We start from the raw sequence: 18,701 nt of genomic DNA, 5'->3' as shown, positions 1-18,701 counted from the left end.
AACCCTATTTGTCCATGTAATTATTCATTTTGTTCCAATTATTGTTTCTAGAAATTTCCCCACCACCAAAGTTAAACTGACTGGTCTGTAGTTGCTCAGCTTATCTTTGCACACTTTTTTGAACGAGGGTGTTACATTTGTAATTGTCCAGTCTTCTGGGACCATCCTGAAAAATTACAGCCATTACAGGCAATTTCCACTCTCACGCCCCTCAGTACCCTTGGGTGCATCGAATCTGGTCCTGGTGCTTATCAACTTTAAATATAGTTTATAAGGTATATACCTCCTCCTTACCAATTTCAGATCCTTCTAGTGTATTAATTACCCCTTCTTTCACCATGGCCTGGGTTGCATCTTCTTCCTTGGTAAAGATATTTGCAAAGTATTCATTTAATACCTCAGCCGTGCCCCGCCTCCATGTGTTAATCACTTTTTGGTCTCTAACCTGCCCTGCTCCTCATTTTACCACCTTTTTACTGTTCCTATAAAAAGACTTTGGGATTCTCCTTTATGTTAGCTGCCTGTCTTTTTTCATACTCTCTCTCTGCTTCCCTTATTTGCTTTTTTGCTTTCCCTCTGAACCTTCTACATTCAGCCTGGTTCTCCATTGTTTTGTCCACCTGACATCTGTCATAAGCATACTTTTTTTTCTTCATCTTAATCTCGGTCTCCGTTGTCATCCAGAGAGCAGTGGATTTGTTTACCCTATCTTTCACTTTTGGGGGAGTTTAGCTTGACTGTGCCCACACTTCCCATCTTTGAAGGTAGTCCATTGTTCAGCTCCGATTCTTCCTATTAACCTTTGATTCCAATTTATTCAGCCCTGATCCATTCTTATCCCATTGAAGTTGGCTTTCCCCCAGTTAATTATACTTACTCTGGATTGTTCCTTGTCCTTTTCCATAGCCAACTTAAACATTTTGATTCAATAATCACTGCACCTGCCAGAAGTCAATAGACAGTTCAAAGCAATGTATTTTTGAAAAGTTCTAGAGAAAAAATTTAGGCTCGTATCTTTACACAGCTGCTAAGGTGCTAAGCTCTGTGATTCGCCTCCTAAACCTCACTTTGCTACTTTAAGACACTCCTTAAAGCCTACCACTCTGACAATGTTTTTGGTCATCTGCCCTAATATCTCAAGCGGCTCTGTGTCAAATTTTGTTTGATACTGCTCCTGGGAAATGTCTTGCAATATTTTGCAATGTTAAATGTAGTATATAAATGCAACTTGTTGTTTTTATTTAATATGTTCCACAATTTATGTTCGAAACAAAATTAGAGATGCCTATGCTTCAGTTAAATGTCCTATTTTACCTTAAATAAAACGACTAATATGTTACCTTAACCTACATAAAAAGACTTGTTGGTGAATACTGGTAATGTACCCATTAAACATATATATGGATATCTTACGTTCAGCATCAAGCTCACAACCTAAACTAGAAACTTGCACAATTTTTTATTGATTGGTGGAGTGAAAATATACTGGGTGGAATTTTATGTGTCCCCTGAACCTTGGAGGCCGTTGCTAGGTGGTGGGTGGGGAGGTGGGGTTGAACAACGTACACAATGGAGGCAGCACAGGCCCATCCCCTATCCACTGCTGCTGGCATTCTACCATCACTGGGGGGTTCATCAGGTGGCCTGTTTGCCATGAGCTAATTGAGACCCTTAAGTAGTCAATTAATGGCTATTTAAAGGCTGCCACCCACCACTGGTTGTATTTTACCCAGCAGATGCCCAGGCCAAGTGGAGAGGTTGGCAGTCTGTTGGCAGCTTGACGGTTGCGGGGGGTGCGCCTCCTATTCAGGAACCCTGTGCATAAATGGAGCCCCCCGCCATAATGTTACACCCCCTTACCCTGCCTTGCTCCCGGCTTGGTTTCACCTCCTCATGCCCAGGAGAACCTGGTCCCCCAATCCCCTTGCCAGGGCCTGGCAGCCTGGCCCTGGTGAAACCTCAGACTTACCTCTGTATCTGGCTCTATGGCTCCTGGTGGTGCTGCTGGGATTAGAGAGTGCTGGCCATTTGATTGGCTGGCAGCTATCAGAGGTGGGTCTTTCCCCCAGATGGGGGCCAATTTCCCATCCTGAGTCAATTACTGACATGCAAGGTGTAAAATCAACTCAGGTTGACTTGGCCAAGGGGAGTTGAGCTTGTCCCTGAATTTTAACCCAGTGGGTGGGACGACCACCTCCACATAAGGCTCCATCCAATGCAAGAGTTGTTGTTCTGGAAAAGTGGGTTTATGATAAAACCCCCATGGCATCAAACCTGTGCCCAATGGAGGCCCCTCCTATGGTACTTCACCCCATGCATGTTCTGCCCCCATCCCACCCCATGTCCTGAGCAGTTATCGTGGAAGGATTTCAGTTTAAAGGATAAGACGTAGATTTTACTTTTGAAACAATGTAAACAAAATACAATTTAAAAACATGTTTATAGTGGTTGGTCAAAATGTTGGGTGTTTCTGAACTACCCTTTTGGGTTCTAGTCTATTAGACCATTTTTGAAAGTTCCATTAAGAATTATCCCTTAAGGATGACTGGGTTACTGGAGGTTTTTCAGATATATCTCCTGGTGACTGATAAGTCAGGTATAAAAGCCTGGTTGCTATGTGGAATGCTTCAGTTGAAGCCAGTTATTTGATGCACCTGATGCGCCGTTGTATACTTTTCTAATTACATTTTCCTATGAGAAAAATATTCTAAAGTATTTAGAATTTAAGAGTCTCTTCGCATTTTTTTAGTTTTGCAACTCAGTTTACCCATTTTTTAAATTACAAGGCTTTGTATTATCCACTCAATTATACTTTTATAAAACTGACAACGGTATAACAGGTTTTGTTGGATTTTCAGGGCCAACCTGGGAAACAAGGACCAACAGGATCTCCTGGTGAAAGAGGCCCTTCAGGCCCAACTGGCCCAAATGGTGCCCGTGGCCCAACTGGTGAAGCTGGTCAGGATGTAAGTAAATACTCACATTGCTTGAATCTTATCTTTAAGTAGGTTTATACTTGTAAGAGTCCAGCTATTTACTGCAATTATTCATTTGAATGAAAAAGGAAGAGTTGGATTTATATAGAACCTTTCGCCACCTTACGGCATCCCAAAGTGCTTTACAGCCAAAGAAGTACTTTTGAAGTGTAGTCACTGTTATAATGTAGAAAATTTAACGGCACAAGCAAAATCCCACAAACAGCAATATAATAATAATTATTAGATAATTTGTTTTAGTGATGTTGACGAGGATAAATATTGGCTAAGGCATGGGAAGTTCTCGACTGCTCCTCTTTGAATTATTGCTATGGGATCTATTATATCCACCAGAGAGGCCAGACAGAGGGCCAAAATTTCGCCAAGGAGGCAGGAACCTTGAGTCAGGAAATCTCCTGCCTCGGCAGACATGTCTTCATGGAAACAACCCACACACATATGATTTTCGCTCCGAGTGGGTGGGGGGGATGTGGTGCGCAGGGAGGGTGGGGGCGAGGACCTGATCAAGTCAGATCTGCCAGTTCGGAAGACAGTTCGAAGGCGGCCACGGAGGCAGGCGAGTGCCAAGGTGAGCTGGTTAGAAAGCCTGTCTCAGTTCTCCCATACTCAATCATATTCCTCATGCCACTTTGTGGCCATTCATAGCCCCCAATCCACCTCCATGGCCTTTCATATCCTCATGACACCCCCATGCCATCTCATGCCCTCATGCTACCTCATCCCACCTATTTCATCTCCATAGCTACTTGTACCTCCATGTCACCTTCATGGCCACTCATATCCTCATGCCACCTCCATGCTACCTCATACTCCCATATCACCTCCATGGCCACACATACCTACCCATGCCAGCTCCAAAAATACTCATCCAGTATCAACTACAAGCAGACCTCAGAATCTATCTGGAGATGAAAAAAATCAACTGCTAACCATCTTATTCATACAAACTTGATACATAAAAAGCCTTAATTCATGAAACCCATTCTAAGATTTTAAATCCCCTCAAGTAGTCAATCTGTTGTAAAAATAAGCACGCTTATATTCAGTAACCACATTAAAGACAGCTAATCCTTTAATAGCCTTTTGAAGCCATCAATCAAAATGTGAGCTCAGCTTCTCGCTGAGTTAAGTGGTTTTGGAGCTTCTGATACTCAGCCAGGCATTCATAATGTGCTCAGCCATAATAACAGCTCTTGGGAAATGTCAACAATGAACTCTACTGAAATTGCAGGAACAGATGCTTTTTCCCCCTAAGCTACACCAGATGGCCCGTCAATTAATGCACTCCAGCAATATGTGTTTGTTTTTGGACTCTAACTGACAATTGTAGCTTGGTCTTTTTTATGTTTAAGGGATTTAAATAACTTCAGATCATGACAATTAACAGACTGTATCCACACTTCAAGGGTGTTTACATTATCTCCCTAAATTTGTGACTCTAATACTGTGGGTTAAGTCCCTTGGACCAGTGGAAACATGGACTGTTTGAACTCAGCACTAATTTCAAGTGGCCTTGTTGAGTTTGGGTTTCCTACCTATGTAATTCATGCCCTTTCCCCCACTCCTGCCCTACCACCAAAAATGGGATCTTCTGGGAATGGGGGCTGGACTTCTGCATCCTGGTCCTGCTGCCATTTTTAAAGGCTTCTGAAATTGGCTCGACTCTGCAAAAAATCTGACCCAGGAACCCAGTATAAAATTTCAGCTGATAGCAATTCTAACAATGCAGCATTCCCTCAGTACTGCATTGGGACTGTGAGCCCAGTCTCTGGTGTTGGATTTGAACACACAACCTCATAACCCAGAGGCAGGAATGTTGCCACTGAGCCACAGTTGAGTACTTTTAATTCCTGAATGTTGTGTTATATACTGTACTTTTCGTAATCAGTTGTTATCTTTTTCTCTTAGGGAATGCCAGGAATTGATGGCACTCCTGGACGTGATGGTCGTGCAGGAGAGCCGGTAAAACAAAAAAAAACTCAAAATAGGTTCTATAAGTTCTAGCAAACTTCTATTTTTATATTTGCACTATATACACAAAAGTCACATGGAAGAGTTAAAGCGTTTTAAACTGCACATTGTCATGTTCTTCTATTAAGCAGCCTTGGATTTTCTCAAGCATTTGATAAGGTACTGCTCGCAAGGTTGTTACACAGGTTAAGGGCTTTTAGGGTTGGGGATAATATATCAGCGTGGATCGAGGCTTGGTTAAAGCAAAAAAAAAGCGTAGGAATAAATGGTTCATTTTCAGGTTGGCAGGCTGTTTTTAATGGGCTACAGCCTCAGTTATTTGCAACCTATATCAATGACGTAGATGAAGGGCCTAAGTGTAACGTATCCAAGTCTGCTGATGATACAAAGATAGGTGGGAAAGTAAGCTGTGAGGAGGATATAAGGGCTGGGATTTTCAAAGGGCCATAATTGCAGGTGAGACTTGAAAATCATACTCCTGGCAGTTGTCTTAGGATCCTTACACCTCTGGAACTGTTTTGAATTTTGAAAGTGCTGGCATGGGTGGGGAGAGAGCAGGAAATCCTGTTACTGCCAGTTAATAGGCCCTTGAGCTCATTATGGAGCTTGTTAAGAGACCTGTCCATTTGGGCTTGGAAATATCACATTTTCTTCAGGTGGGCTTTAGCAGACTTACGCACGTTCATGTATTGTTGTCGGGTTCACCAGAGGCCCAAATAACTCTGTGCAGGTGTTTTTATTTCCAATCTGAAGGGTGAACTAGCACCGGCACAAGTGGTGCCGATGGTCCACGGTCACTTGCCACCTTGTTGGACCTCCAGGCCTTATATTACTTGCTCTATTCTTTGCTGTTGGCATCAGGCAGACAAATCCATCTCCCAGAGATGCTCAGCATCTCTAACTGGGTGCCAAGTTCACCACCTGGCCAACTTGCCCATTTAAATTTAAAAATAGCGTAGCGATAGCCACGCAGGTCGTGCGCAGGGTCAAGACCCTGAATTCATCTGGATGTTGGGTTCCTGACCCCACATTGAAAATTTGGCCCAAAGCATCTGCAAAGGAATATAGATGGGCAATTAAGTGGCGAGAAGTAGAGTAAATGCTATGAGAAGATGATAGAGTATATAATGGACAATGCGAAGTTATTCACTTACTTAGGAAGCATAGATATACAGAATATTTTTTAAATGATGAGAATGTACTAATGCTCAGAAGAATTTGGGTGTCCTTGTATATGAAAGACAGGAAGGTAGCATGCAGGTACAGCAAGCAAATTGGAAGACAAATAGTACATTAGCCTTTATTGCAAAGTTTGAACCGAAGAGTAGGGAAATCTTGCTGTAACTGTGCAGGGCTTTGGTGAGATCATACTTAGAGCACTGTGAACAGTTTTGGTCTCCATGCCGAAGGGCAGATATACTTGCCTTAAATGAAGTGCAATAAATGTTCCTTAGATTAATTCCTGGGATGAGAGGGTTGCCCTATGAAGTGAGTTTGAACAGAGCGGGCCTATACTCTCTGGAGTTCAGAGGAATGAGAGTTATTCTCATTGAAATATTGAAGATTTTGAGAGGACTTGACATGGTAAATGCTGAGAGAATGTTTCCCCTGATTGGGGAGCTGGTCATTTAGGACTTAAATGAGAAGAAATATTTTCACTCAGAGGGTTGTGAATCTTTGAATTCTCTATCCCAGAGCAGAGATACTCAGTCATTGGATATATTCAAGACAGAGATAGCTAGGTTTTTGGACTCTAGGGGAATTAAGAGATATGGGGATTGGGCAGGAAAGTAGATTTGAGGAAAGGACAGAGCAGGTTTGAAAAGCCGAATGGCCTACCCCACCTTCTATATTCATACGTTCTTATGTTTTTTGTGCATAGGGCGATCGTGGGGATCCAGGACCTGCAGGTGTTCCAGGTGTACAAGGTGTTCCTGGGGCCCCAGGTCCCATTGGTCCAACTGGAGAGGCGGGTGCTAGAGGTGAAACAGTAAGTTTCCCATTAAGTATTTAAGGGCAATGTTTTGCTCTGAATGCTTTTCCTTGGCAGTAAAGCCAGACTAAAATTTTGCTTTTTGCTCTAAATAGAGGAAAATGGCAGTGTCTTAATAAATCTACATTATGATCACGATGCCACTTTACTAACATTAACAAATGGAAGAAAAAATATTCTCCCCTTATGTCCAATATAGTTGTATAGATGCTACTGCTAATTTCATGAATAATGTAGACCAAGGATTAGAAATAACTGTAGATCAAAAGCCTTGGTCACAGAATGATTACTGAATGTAAACTACTGAACCACTGGTATACTCATGAATAAAAATTATATGGACACTCCTGTTACTTTGTTGAATGGTTATCCCTCTAACCTAACAATGTTAAAACCCCAGGCTTTATTTGTCCATGATCCTCTTTGGATGAATCAGTTTAGAGTCTCTTTTTCTCAATGACGAACATCATCTTTAAAACTACATTTTTTTAGCATAAAAATGTAAGTTTCACTTTAATTAATTGCTGCCATAGTATGCATTTAGCAAACCTATGCGTTACATTCTGTTTTGAAATTGTAACCTATAGTTTGGATGCATATAAAAAAAATTATGCAGAGAAACTTGTAAAGAAACACAAGTTCACTGTCAGCCAAAACTGCACAGGGTAGCTATTAACTTTCGCCAATGGGTGGGGTGCAGACAGATTGGCCATCCACTCCCATTAGACATATTCATTCTCCTTTCTATTGTCTAACACAAAAAGGAGAATTGGATGGGCCTGAAAACAGGTGTTCAAAGCACCATCACCCAGTAGCGAAAGTTAAAACAGCCTCATTGGGCAGAATCTTTGGGTTGGCGAACTGGAGCAGGTCCCGCTCGCCGATGTGTAAAATGATACACAGTGACATCAGGCATGCGCCCCAACGTCATTCAGATCTTCCGTTCGGCGGGCGCGCAGTGGAGTCGGCTGCATGCCTGCCGATCCGTCAAAGGCCTATCAAGGCCAATTAAAAACTAATTAAAATAAATAAATGAGCTGCCTGTTCAACCTTAAGGTTGGTGAGCAGGCGAAGAGCCCAGGCAGCCTTTGCATTTATCATGAAACCTCATCCACAGGCGGGATGAGGTTTCATGAAGGTTTTTAAAGTTTAGTAAAAATTTTTAATAAAATTCATTGACACTGTCACATGAGGGAACATGTCTTAAATTTTTTTTTCTTTATTAAAATTTTCCAAAATCAAACTAATCTCCCTGAGACAGCTCTGTGCCTCAGGGAGATTTCTGCGCTCTTTCGCGTACATGCACGAAATAGCACAGGCCCTGACTCAGCCTCCAACTCCCCCCCCCCCCCCCCCCCCTCCCCCCCCCCCCCACCCCCCGACACACACACATGCACACACACACACACACACACATACAGGGAGCACTCAGTGCTTCCCGGTGCGCGTCACACTGGCCAGGCCTTAATTGGCCCGCCCACGTAAAATGGCGGCGCGCAGCCGATTGCAGGCGGCGATAGGCTACACGCCCGCTCCTGTCCAAACTCCCGACGAGGATAAGATTCTCCCCATTATGTTTTTGAAATTTCCCTGCCATTTGATATACTCCATTTAGTAATGCCAATAGTCTCAGATATGAAGTTTTTGTATGGTACAAATAACTCTTTTTCTCCATTTTCCTCAAAGGGTTCTCATGGCCCATTGGGACCCTCTGGTCGAGCTGGAGGGCGTGGACTACCAGTAAGCTGTTTAACTTATTATTCTGTATTTGTACAATGAAGACATGGACTGCTTTATATTCTATCCAGATGATATTTTGATTGATCCAGGATTCATGAAATGTAATTTGATACTACTGACCTCTGCAGTCTCAGCATGCATTTAAGTTAAATGCAATCTTCAATAACAAGCAAAATATATTTGCTTATCTCTGTTTTCTCTGTGAGTTGACCGTGAATGTATCACATTTAAGGAGATGGATTTAATGGCTGTGGCAGTAACCCCGGTGGTAACCCTGTCACGGCTATTTCTGGGAGCTCTGATGAGATTAAATGTCTATAAGGCATTTAGCTGCCTGCCATCTGAGTTCCCATGCCTTAGAAAATAGCTTGCCTCAAAGAGCTGTTGGCCAATCAGAGGCTCAGCAGCCCTCCAGACCCAGCAGTACCACAAGGAGCAGTGACTTCTGCTGGGCCTGCAGCAAGCCCTAGAGCAGCAGCCGTGAAGGAGACCTCAAAAGAGAGGTTAGTGGGGCAGGCTCACTGGGGCCAAGGGGGGAGGGGGGCCTGTCATTGCGGGGTCTCTTTCAATGGCAGTGGTCCATGCTGCCAGGGAGTCCTTTGTGGGACACAGAGTACTCAAACTAAAGAACCCCTCCCCATTTGAATCAGCAGGGAGGCCACAAAACTGTACCCATGTGGCATATGCCACCCCTGTGCCTGTTGCTGGTTGTATAAAAGTGGCAGTGGAATGAAGCCCTTGTGGTCCTTAATTGGCCACTTAAGGTCCTCAATTGGCCTCTAACTGGGAAGTCCGACCTTGACCACCCTTGCCACTGACTTAATTGGGGGGAGTCAGGGAGGTGATGGGTGCTCTAACCCGTGCCTTCTCACCTGATCATATGGCCCAGCCCACTGCCTGCAGAGGTGGGGGAAGTATTAACTTGCATCCAATGTACCTGAGTATTACATAAGTACAAATCATTTCACCTTTGAGACTTGGGTTTGAGGCTGATGTTGAGTGTTATAGTTGTGTGCTGATCACATTTATCTGTTGTGTTTCAATAGTCACAGAATAGTGTAATGAAAATCTATTCTTTGGGGAGTATCATGGTTTTACTCGGAATAAACTTTAGCAATGCTAATATAAGTCTAGCCCAAAACTGCATGATTTAAAAGTTACATTTAGGCGAACCATGGGGTTAACTGCTGGTGCATAATGAAAATGTTGCACAGGTTGCTGGAGTAGTGCTCAGGAGTTGAAATGGATCCCTCTGCATAAATTGGGATTATGTAAATACAGGCTGTAAATGCAGGAATTGAACTCCAAAGATCAGAAGATATTGTGTTCCCCATAGTCACAAAAGAAGGTAAAAATCAGTCCCTAAAAAACAAAGTTTTGCAGCAGTGTTATCCCTATATATTTATTGTACATAAAGAAATAAAAACCGAAGACTCATTATCCTTCCAATATAAAAACATGATTAGGTGCATAAGAACATAAATCAGTAATTTACTGATTATAGCTCAAAATCTCTTTTACAAATTCATGAAACCATGTAAAGATTTTACAATGCAACTCTTGTTATCTATCAAAACAGCCAAATAGCTGTATGGTTTAGAATAATTTATCAACTTACATTATCTACTGTTGCAATTCTGGGACAGTAGTGTTGAGACAAAAATGAAAACAGACAATCCTGGAAATGTTCAACAAGTCTGGCAGCATCTGTGTAAAGAGAGAGACAGAGTTAACCAGAGGATTTGCAGTCCCGCCAGTGGTGGACCTCTCTCCAAATTTTGCTGCCCCACCTGTGACAATGCCTGCCGCTGGCGGGACTGGAAAATCCAGACCAACATTTCAGGTCAAGGCCTTTCATCAAATGTGTCATCGACTTAAAACATTAATTCTGTTTTTCTCCCCATGTTTCTTGCCAGCCATGCCGAGTGGTTCCAATTTTCTGTTTTTATTTCAGATTTCCACAATACTTTGTTTTTGTGTTAGTCATGGGGCAAAATATTGGTTTATCATCATTAATTATGAAAGCTAATGTATAACACTTTCCAAAGAAATTTGTCTTTGCCATTAGTGTGAAATGAGCTCATTATGAATCAACAGCCTTTTACACAGTGCCTGCTGTTCTCCTCTATCATCTTAAATGGAAATGAAAATCATGCAGAGTGCAAAATATGCAGCCAATTCATTCCCAGCTCATTGTATGTTACTGGTGAAGACCAATATTGTCCTCTAGAGTAAGTATAACTAAAATTGATGTGGACTGCAAATTATTATTTAAATAACAAAAACCCAAAATAAGTTGGAAAAAAATAGTTCAAATAATGAGCACAGAAGAAAATATGTACTTTCCTCACTCAAAGATGATCTCAGAGTCATTAATAATTCCCTTGAGCTTTCGTATGATCCTAGGACTTGCCCTGAAATAGCAGCAAAATATACAATTGCTTCATGCAGTGTTTCAAATGACTGTATTCTTATTTTGATGAGGCATTGACCCACTTAACATAAATAGATTAATGCCACTGCTAAAATAGCAGATATGAATTTCAGGTGGATGCATTAACCTGCGTTTGAGGGCCACTCTAATGTACATATAAAACTATGCGCTTGTTAAAATGTTACATGCAAAGCAATCCATTGGTATGATACAGGGTGCCTAAAGCATATTTCTGAATGCGTGTTAGTATATTCAGGCTATTTCTAAATTGATAGAATATGATACATAAAACAGAAATTGTTTCCTTCCATCCTTTTTTCCTCAGTCATATGAAAAGAGTTTTGCTTCGGGCACAATTGGCGATCTGGTTGCATGCTGCACTCAGAATTGTGCCAGTTTTGAGCAGTGTTTTTTTGGTTCTCGTGTTTATGCTTAAACTCCTGCATGTTGTCAAACGGAAACGCTGGCGTAGATCAGCACAATTCGGCAGCATTTTAGAACATAATTTTTAAGTGTTTTTGCTTTTTAAAAAATACTTCTTGATGCTTCCATTTGATTAATAAAGTTTAAATGTATTTATCAAAAACTTAAGCATTTTTAATCGCCTGTGATTAACCTAATTTTTAAATCTGAAAATGACTTTTAAAAAACTATACAGAACCATTTATTCATTGCATTCAGTTACAATAGTCTGTTTCTTAGTCAATTTTTTTAAAGTAAAAGCTTTTAAGAAGTGTCTGTCGTGTCTTTGCATCTAAAAAAATAGTTAACTTTAAGACTTCTTGAATGCTCATAAACAGTTGCAATTAGCAGAAATTCACTGTGGTGATTAATTTGATTTGGATGGAGCAGTTTTGTGTGTGGGGCAGAATTTTGGTGCAATCTTTTTTTAAACTAACAGGAAAGATTGCTAAATGGAATTTATGCTTGTAATTTGCACAAGCATTGTGCTGATTTGACCAATTTTGGGCAATTTGCACTGAAAAACAAGTATGTTCTAGCAGAAACTGCTATCCAAACTATTTGAATGTTATCAAATTATGCTATATTTTATTATTAGGGAGATTCATCTTCTTAATTTTGGATTGACTTCCATAGGGCCCTCAAGGTCCCCGTGGTGACAAAGGTGAAAATGGAATTCAGGGTGAACGAGGTCAGAAAGGTCATCGTGGATTTACTGGTTTACAGGGTCTTCCTGGTCCTCCTGTAAGTAACTTTCACATCATTTCAAAAGAGGTTTTACTTTATTTACAATAAACTTCATTTTACCATTTTTAATGCAAAACTCCACAGTGTTTTCCTTGCATTATAATTGTATACTCGATAAATACAGTAGGTCATGGTTTTCTGCTTCAATTTACATCTGTCTGCTATATTCCACCTGTTAAAATTAATGGACAGCCGATCTCAGAGCACCAAATGCAGAAATTGAAAATCCTGGTCAGAATCCTTCTACTATTCAAAGGATTAAACAAATCCAATTCTTTTCTCTCTTATTTAGGGTCCATCTGGTGAGCAGGGTGGTCCTGGAATTCCAGGGCCATTTGGTCCAAGAGTAAGTATATTTCAACGTGTACCAGTTTAATACAACAAGCAGAATTCACAAATAATCATCTTGTAAGTTTCTTTGAACCATGACTCAAAACCTGGCCATAGCTTTTGCACAGGACAGGCACAAGAGCAGCATTTCACCATTTCTCCTGCAAAAATTTGTGTGTAAGCAAATTACTTGACACCATGTGAGTTTGCTCCTTGCCTCCAAGCTATTTCTACTGAAACCCTATTTAGCTCAATAACATAGCTTTGCCCCTGTGCATGTGTAAATTTTCCTCATCTATTCCAATCTAAACAGTATACATGCACTCCCTAAAATGTAGGCACAGCACCGAATCCCAAATTGTATAATAAGAGTTTCAGCTTTGGAACAGGCCCCATACAATACCATTGGAATTCGGGAACAACTTTTTTGGTGCTTTTTATTTTTAATTCTCACCTGGACCTGAACTGCGTTTTCTTTATATCTTTGAATGCTTTATTATGGCATCACAATCTGTAACAAAAAAAATCCCTTTCCATTTTCATTTTTGAAAGTAATCTGTGCAGTTTAACATGCAGAACTGATGGTTTGATGGCTTCAAACTTGAAGAATGAAGCTTCCATGCATGTTTCTTCAGTACCATAATAGTTACACTAAATTTGTGCTTGTGTTGCACTGGTGTTTATGTTCCAGCGCATGTAAATGAGATTTTTAGGAAATTTTGGCGCAAGTTGGATCGAAGAAATTTAAGGTCGTAGTAGTTACCAAATGACCATTTTGAATCCAGTATGAATATATCCTATAAAACTCCTTTCTTTAAGCTTTGTCAAAAGCTAATATCGACGATGACAAATAAAGTATATGAATCAGTGTAACCGTCATAATCAAATTGGCATAACATAGGCAAATAGTATGTTGCTGTGTGGATTACATTTTCAAACTGTGGCCTGGTTCCTAGTACAAGCCATCAAGTTTCTATCCACATGTCATCAAATTTCTATATATTTTCAACATCTGTTGGACCCTAGTATCTAATTTTCTGCTGCTGTAGCTTAATAAGGTTCTTTCTATAACGGTAATGCTTTTTTTCCCTTTGTGTAGCTGATACTGTCTTTTGGAAGTTAGGAGTGAGGTTTTACAGGAATGGCTCAGAGTTGGCCCCACACGGGAACATTTACAAACCATTGCTGTCTGTGTAAGAAGTGAGCTCACTCTGCTCAGGATACAAAATACAAATTTATCATGAATGTTGCCTAAGACCTGTGGCAAAGGATAATTGTACTTCAGGCTGAAGTTTCAAAGGCATTCACAATTCTACAACATGTCATATTCTTTTAGGGTCCTCCTGGCCCAGTTGGTCCTCCTGGAAAAGAAGGTCACATTGGTTTCCCTGGGCCTATTGGACCACCTGGTTCACGTGGAACTCTTGGAGAAACTGGCCCTGAGGTAAATGTACAGAATCTCTGTGTATCAGGAATGCATCTCTTCAATATATTTTACGTGGCCACTAGTTTATCTATATCTTTGCTGAACCATAAACTGAAAGTTAATTGAAGAATAAAAACTTCCAAATAAAAGAGCTTGTAATTAGCATTAAGCTCTGTGTAATTGTAGTGAACGTAAGTCACATTTTACCGTAAGGAACATTTTGCCCAGATTTTAGAGTAGTTTCTAATGGAAGTAGTTGAGCAAATGATGTTAACCTTCTACCTGATGTATCCCAGAATATTCGAATGTCCCACTGATTTAAAACTTCCTGACAGCCCAAGAAGAAGTTAATTTTAAGATTCAAATTGCTATTCTCTGATTGCATTAGATATACACGTTAGACAACAATTTCAAATTTTGAACCATCCTGCACTTTATGCCAATTAGAATTTGGTTCAAATATCAAGTTGTCCCAATGATACTGCCTTCTCCTTGATTCAGAAGAACATGGGGTCAGGTCGTCCTCCAGGACTGGAGCATATAATCAAGGATCCACTTTAGTACAGTACTCAGAATGTTGCAGGTACCATAATTTGGGTGAGATGTTAATCTGCCCCATCTACCTGTTCAGGTGGTTATAACAGGCTGCACAGCACTCTCAAAAGAAACGACTGCTCACTAACATTTATCCCTCACTGCTGTTTTTGGCACTTTCTGTGTGCAATTTGGTTACTGCATTAGCTCAAGTATCAACAGTTCACCAGCAATTCATTGGCTGTGAAATATTGTGGATGCTATGAAGTTGTGAAAGATGCCACACAAATCTAATGTCTTTGAAATAATAAATTTGAAGTTAATATCTCTCTGTAAACTAGGTATACATACAAAAGCTCATAAATGACTCTTCAATTTCCCATTCACAGGGTCCTCCTGGTGAGGAAGGACCAGCTGGTCCTCCTGGCCCCCCTGGTCCTCCCACTGCTGCCTATGATGATATTGTGGGCCATTATGAGATGGAACCAGATACTTTGGATATACTCAATGCTGATGAGACTTCTGATACTCTTCCAAAGGATTCAGGAGTGGACGCTACCCTGAAATCCCTCAGTAGCCAATTGGAAACCATGCGTAGCCCAGATGGTTCCAGAAAGAACCCAGCTCGAACGTGCCAAGATCTTTTATTCTGTCACCCAGAAAAGAAAAGTGGTATGTATTTGGACAGGGATCATTCTTTCCTGCGAGAGTTTGGATAATTCTTTCTGAACATTGAACATTTCTTTTCCACAGAATGACAAAACAAGGTAATGGTCTCTCAGCACTATGGAGTTGATTATCACCCCAAAAGCCTTTTAGGCTGGCTGGATGGCCGGGCAAGATAAAAATGGATTTGATGGCCTAAGATTCTAGCCCATTTAATTGTTGCCAGCCCATTTCCTGCACAGAAAGACTGGGAAAAGGGCACTAAAAAATATCATAGCATTGGCCACTTGCCAGCTTGCGCGTGGATGGCAGGCTCTCTCGGGAGGGAAGGGGTAAGCCCAGGGAAAGGAGGGCCACAGCTTTCCTTGTGGGACTCAGAGGTGCAGCCCCACTTTTCCACAAAGGAAAAGCTTGCAGTTTCCTGAAGGACTTTGTCTTTCTGCAGATCTGACTCAGTCTGGTGGAAAAGCCAGACCCCAGTTAAAATATAATTGTTGTCCCAACAAAGCAACAGGACTCTACTTACATGAATCACGAGGCCCCCGCCTCCTTTAGGTGGGCACTCAATCCACCTGCAGGAAACTATGCAGAAGATTTGAGTTCTAAGTGGAAGTAACCTACTTGTTTCCAATTGTCACCTGCCCATTCTTCACAAAGCGGTAAGGGCCAAAATCAATGTCTGCCTCCCACACAGGACGAGCAACAGACATAAGCTGTTCAGCTCCTTGAGTCCATTCTCAGAAGCTGACACACTGGAATAGATAACAATACCAAGCTATAGTGTAACGACTTCTGAGCTAGGTTGTTTTCATTATGAATCACAATTCCAGTAATACGTAATCCAGTGGGGGAAATAATGGCCCAGTGTAACAACAGTAACATTTCTGGCTCCTATCAAGCTGGCTATTGTTCAGTTCTCTAAACAATATTAATAGGAATGTTCCAATCAATATGAGGATTTTGTTAATGTATTTAGAGCGTAAACCAGGACAAATCATTGGTAAGACCACAGCTGGAATTGTTTCTGCAATATTTTTTGGGCAATATCCCTTTGAAGTCCAACACTCTGAAAGAGAATTAGAAAGAGATTGACAAAATCTTGGGACCTGAAGTTTTAAGTTGTTCCAAGAAGCATTTGAAACTGAATGTGTTTGCATTGGGGATTGAGTATTGAGCAAATAGTTCTTATTAAAGGAGTCAGGTGAGTATCTGGTTCCGAACAGGATTGCAGGTTAACACAAGGACAGTAGTACACTTGCTTCTTTGATTCTTTTATTAAAATGAACAGTAATTGCAAGGTATAGATACTGATCTTCAGGGCATGCAAATTCTTGATCAAATGAGTGAAGGGATCCATGAGGTGTCAAAAGCTATATTTTATGCCTTATACTTTTAATTAATTTTAGAAAGTCATCAAAGAAATCTTTGTCTGGGATTTTCCACGCCCGGCGGCATCAGGCGTGTTCGGTAGCGTGAGCAGATTATGTGGCATGATCGGTTTCACAACAGCCTGAAATCAGATTTAAGATTGTCCACTCAGCCTGCCGATGGTGGGCCACGTTCCCCATCACCGGACATTGGGAACCTCATTGTAATACTTAAGCATATCATTATACGGCCAGCCTCTTCCCGCTGGATCATCCACCCACATCGGCGAGAAAACACACCAGTGTGTTTCACAACAGCACATAAGTGACGTGCACCTGGCGAGCTGCACTTCACTCTGGACTTCATGGTTGGTTTGCCTACTTTGCTTCAGTCAGCACTCGCAGTCATCAGTGCCAGGCTTCACAGACAGCACCACATCACTTTTAGTGGGGCCTTACAGGCAGGTCTGTACCTAGCAGATCAGCCATATTTGGATGGCTTTTCAATGACTGCAGGGCTAGGGCTTGCTTGGGGAAGGGGAAGATGTGGCCTCAGACAAGAGAAGAGGCTGCAGAATGAGAGCTGTACTGGGGAAGGAGGGTAACCTAGAGTTTGTGTGGTGGGGCACATGTTGATCTGTGCAAGTGGCCTCAAGTTGGTGAGGGCTGAGGAGGCAGTCTCCAGAGGAGAACAGGCCAGATGGAGATGTGAGAGTGAGTGGTGATGTCCCTTGAGCTGCCATGTGTGATGGGCTTGAGTACGTGAGTTTAGAAAGACGAGATGTTGCCATACCTTGGCTGCATGGATGAGATCTTTCATCCTCTTTCTGCGCTAGATGGCTAACCCCCTCTGTGCAGCATTGGCACTGATCACCACTGCCACTACTTCCCGAGCCTGCCGATCATGCGGCCAGAGCGGGGATAGAGGACATCACGCCGGACCTCCGCAGCGTCCAAAAGGTGCTCCAATGACACGTCACTAAACCTGGGGGGCTGCAATCTTAGAGTCATAGGGCAGGTTTTTCCGGTCGGCAAGTGGGGGCGGGGCCCACTCGCCGATGTGTCAAATGACGCAGGGATACATCGGGCGTGTGTCCCGACATCACCCCATGTCTTTTAGACTTTCAGTTCAGCGGGCGCGCAGCTGAATCGGCTGTGTACCCGCCAAACTGTCAACAGCCTATTAAGGCTATTAAAAAACTAATTAACCTGATTGATGGTCCTGCCCATCCAACCTTAGGGCTGGCAGGCAGGCTGGGAGCCTAGGCGGGCCTTGGATAAAGCATGAAACCTCATCCATGGGCAGAATGAGGTTTCATGAGGGCTTTTAAATGTTTATCAAATGTTAAAGTAAAAGTTAAGGACATGTCCTAACTCATGTGACAGTGTAATGAGGGGACATGTCAGGGAATATTTTTTTATTACCTTTCTGTCAACTTTTGAATCAGAGCTGATCTCCCTGTGGCAACACTTAGCCTCAGGGAGATCTATGCGCTCTTCCATACGCATGCGTGAAAGGGCCCACTCCCGGCTGAGGGAATCCCCTCCGGCCACATAGCGCCTCTTGACAGACGTCACGCTGAGAGGGCCTTAATTGGCCCGCCCACATAAAATGGCGGCCCCAACCGGGGTCACCAATTAGAAGACTGGCCACTGGCATCCACTCCTGCACTTCCCCCCCCAACGTGGGGAAGATGTTCCCAATAGAGTCCTAGAGGTTTACAGCACAGAAAAAAGGCCCTTCGGCCCATCGAGCCCGCACCAGTCAAACAAGTACCTAGCTATTCTAATCCCATTTTCCAGCACTAGGCCCATAGCCTTGTATGCCATGGCAATCATTTTGCCTTTCATGGACATCTTCCCCGCAGTAGTTGTGGCTTGGAAGCAATGAGATGTGTGCACATGGCTGGACTATAAATGTGGCCCCCAGCGTCATAAAGTGGCGAGGGGATGGCATGGTGGGCAAATGAGAGCCCGCCTGCCATGGAAGCAACGTGTTTTCTGGGAATGCATAACTAACACAGTGGATTTGGGA

At 42.2% G+C, this 18,701-nt stretch overlaps 1 protein-coding gene across 1 annotated transcript in view; it reads left to right on the top strand.

Moving 5' to 3' along the window:
• Window positions 1–18,701, top strand: part of LOC121284777 (collagen alpha-2(V) chain-like) — a 326,682-nt gene that overhangs the window by 288,421 nt on the left and 19,560 nt on the right. Inside the window, exons 44-51 of the mRNA XM_041200406.1 lie at window positions 2,859–2,966; window positions 4,905–4,958; window positions 6,850–6,957; window positions 8,647–8,700; window positions 12,233–12,340; window positions 12,636–12,689; window positions 14,010–14,117; window positions 15,023–15,305. Coding sequence (XP_041056340.1) covers window positions 2,859–2,966; window positions 4,905–4,958; window positions 6,850–6,957; window positions 8,647–8,700; window positions 12,233–12,340; window positions 12,636–12,689; window positions 14,010–14,117; window positions 15,023–15,305 — 877 coding nt within the window. The remainder of the gene's footprint in view (window positions 1–2,858; window positions 2,967–4,904; window positions 4,959–6,849; window positions 6,958–8,646; window positions 8,701–12,232; window positions 12,341–12,635; window positions 12,690–14,009; window positions 14,118–15,022; window positions 15,306–18,701) is intronic.

Source organism: Carcharodon carcharias, chromosome 12, assembly GCF_017639515.1.
Source record: "Carcharodon carcharias isolate sCarCar2 chromosome 12, sCarCar2.pri, whole genome shotgun sequence".
NCBI classification, from domain to species: Eukaryota; Metazoa; Chordata; class Chondrichthyes; order Lamniformes; family Lamnidae; genus Carcharodon; species Carcharodon carcharias.
This window is presented reverse-complemented; position numbering and strand designations above follow the sequence as displayed.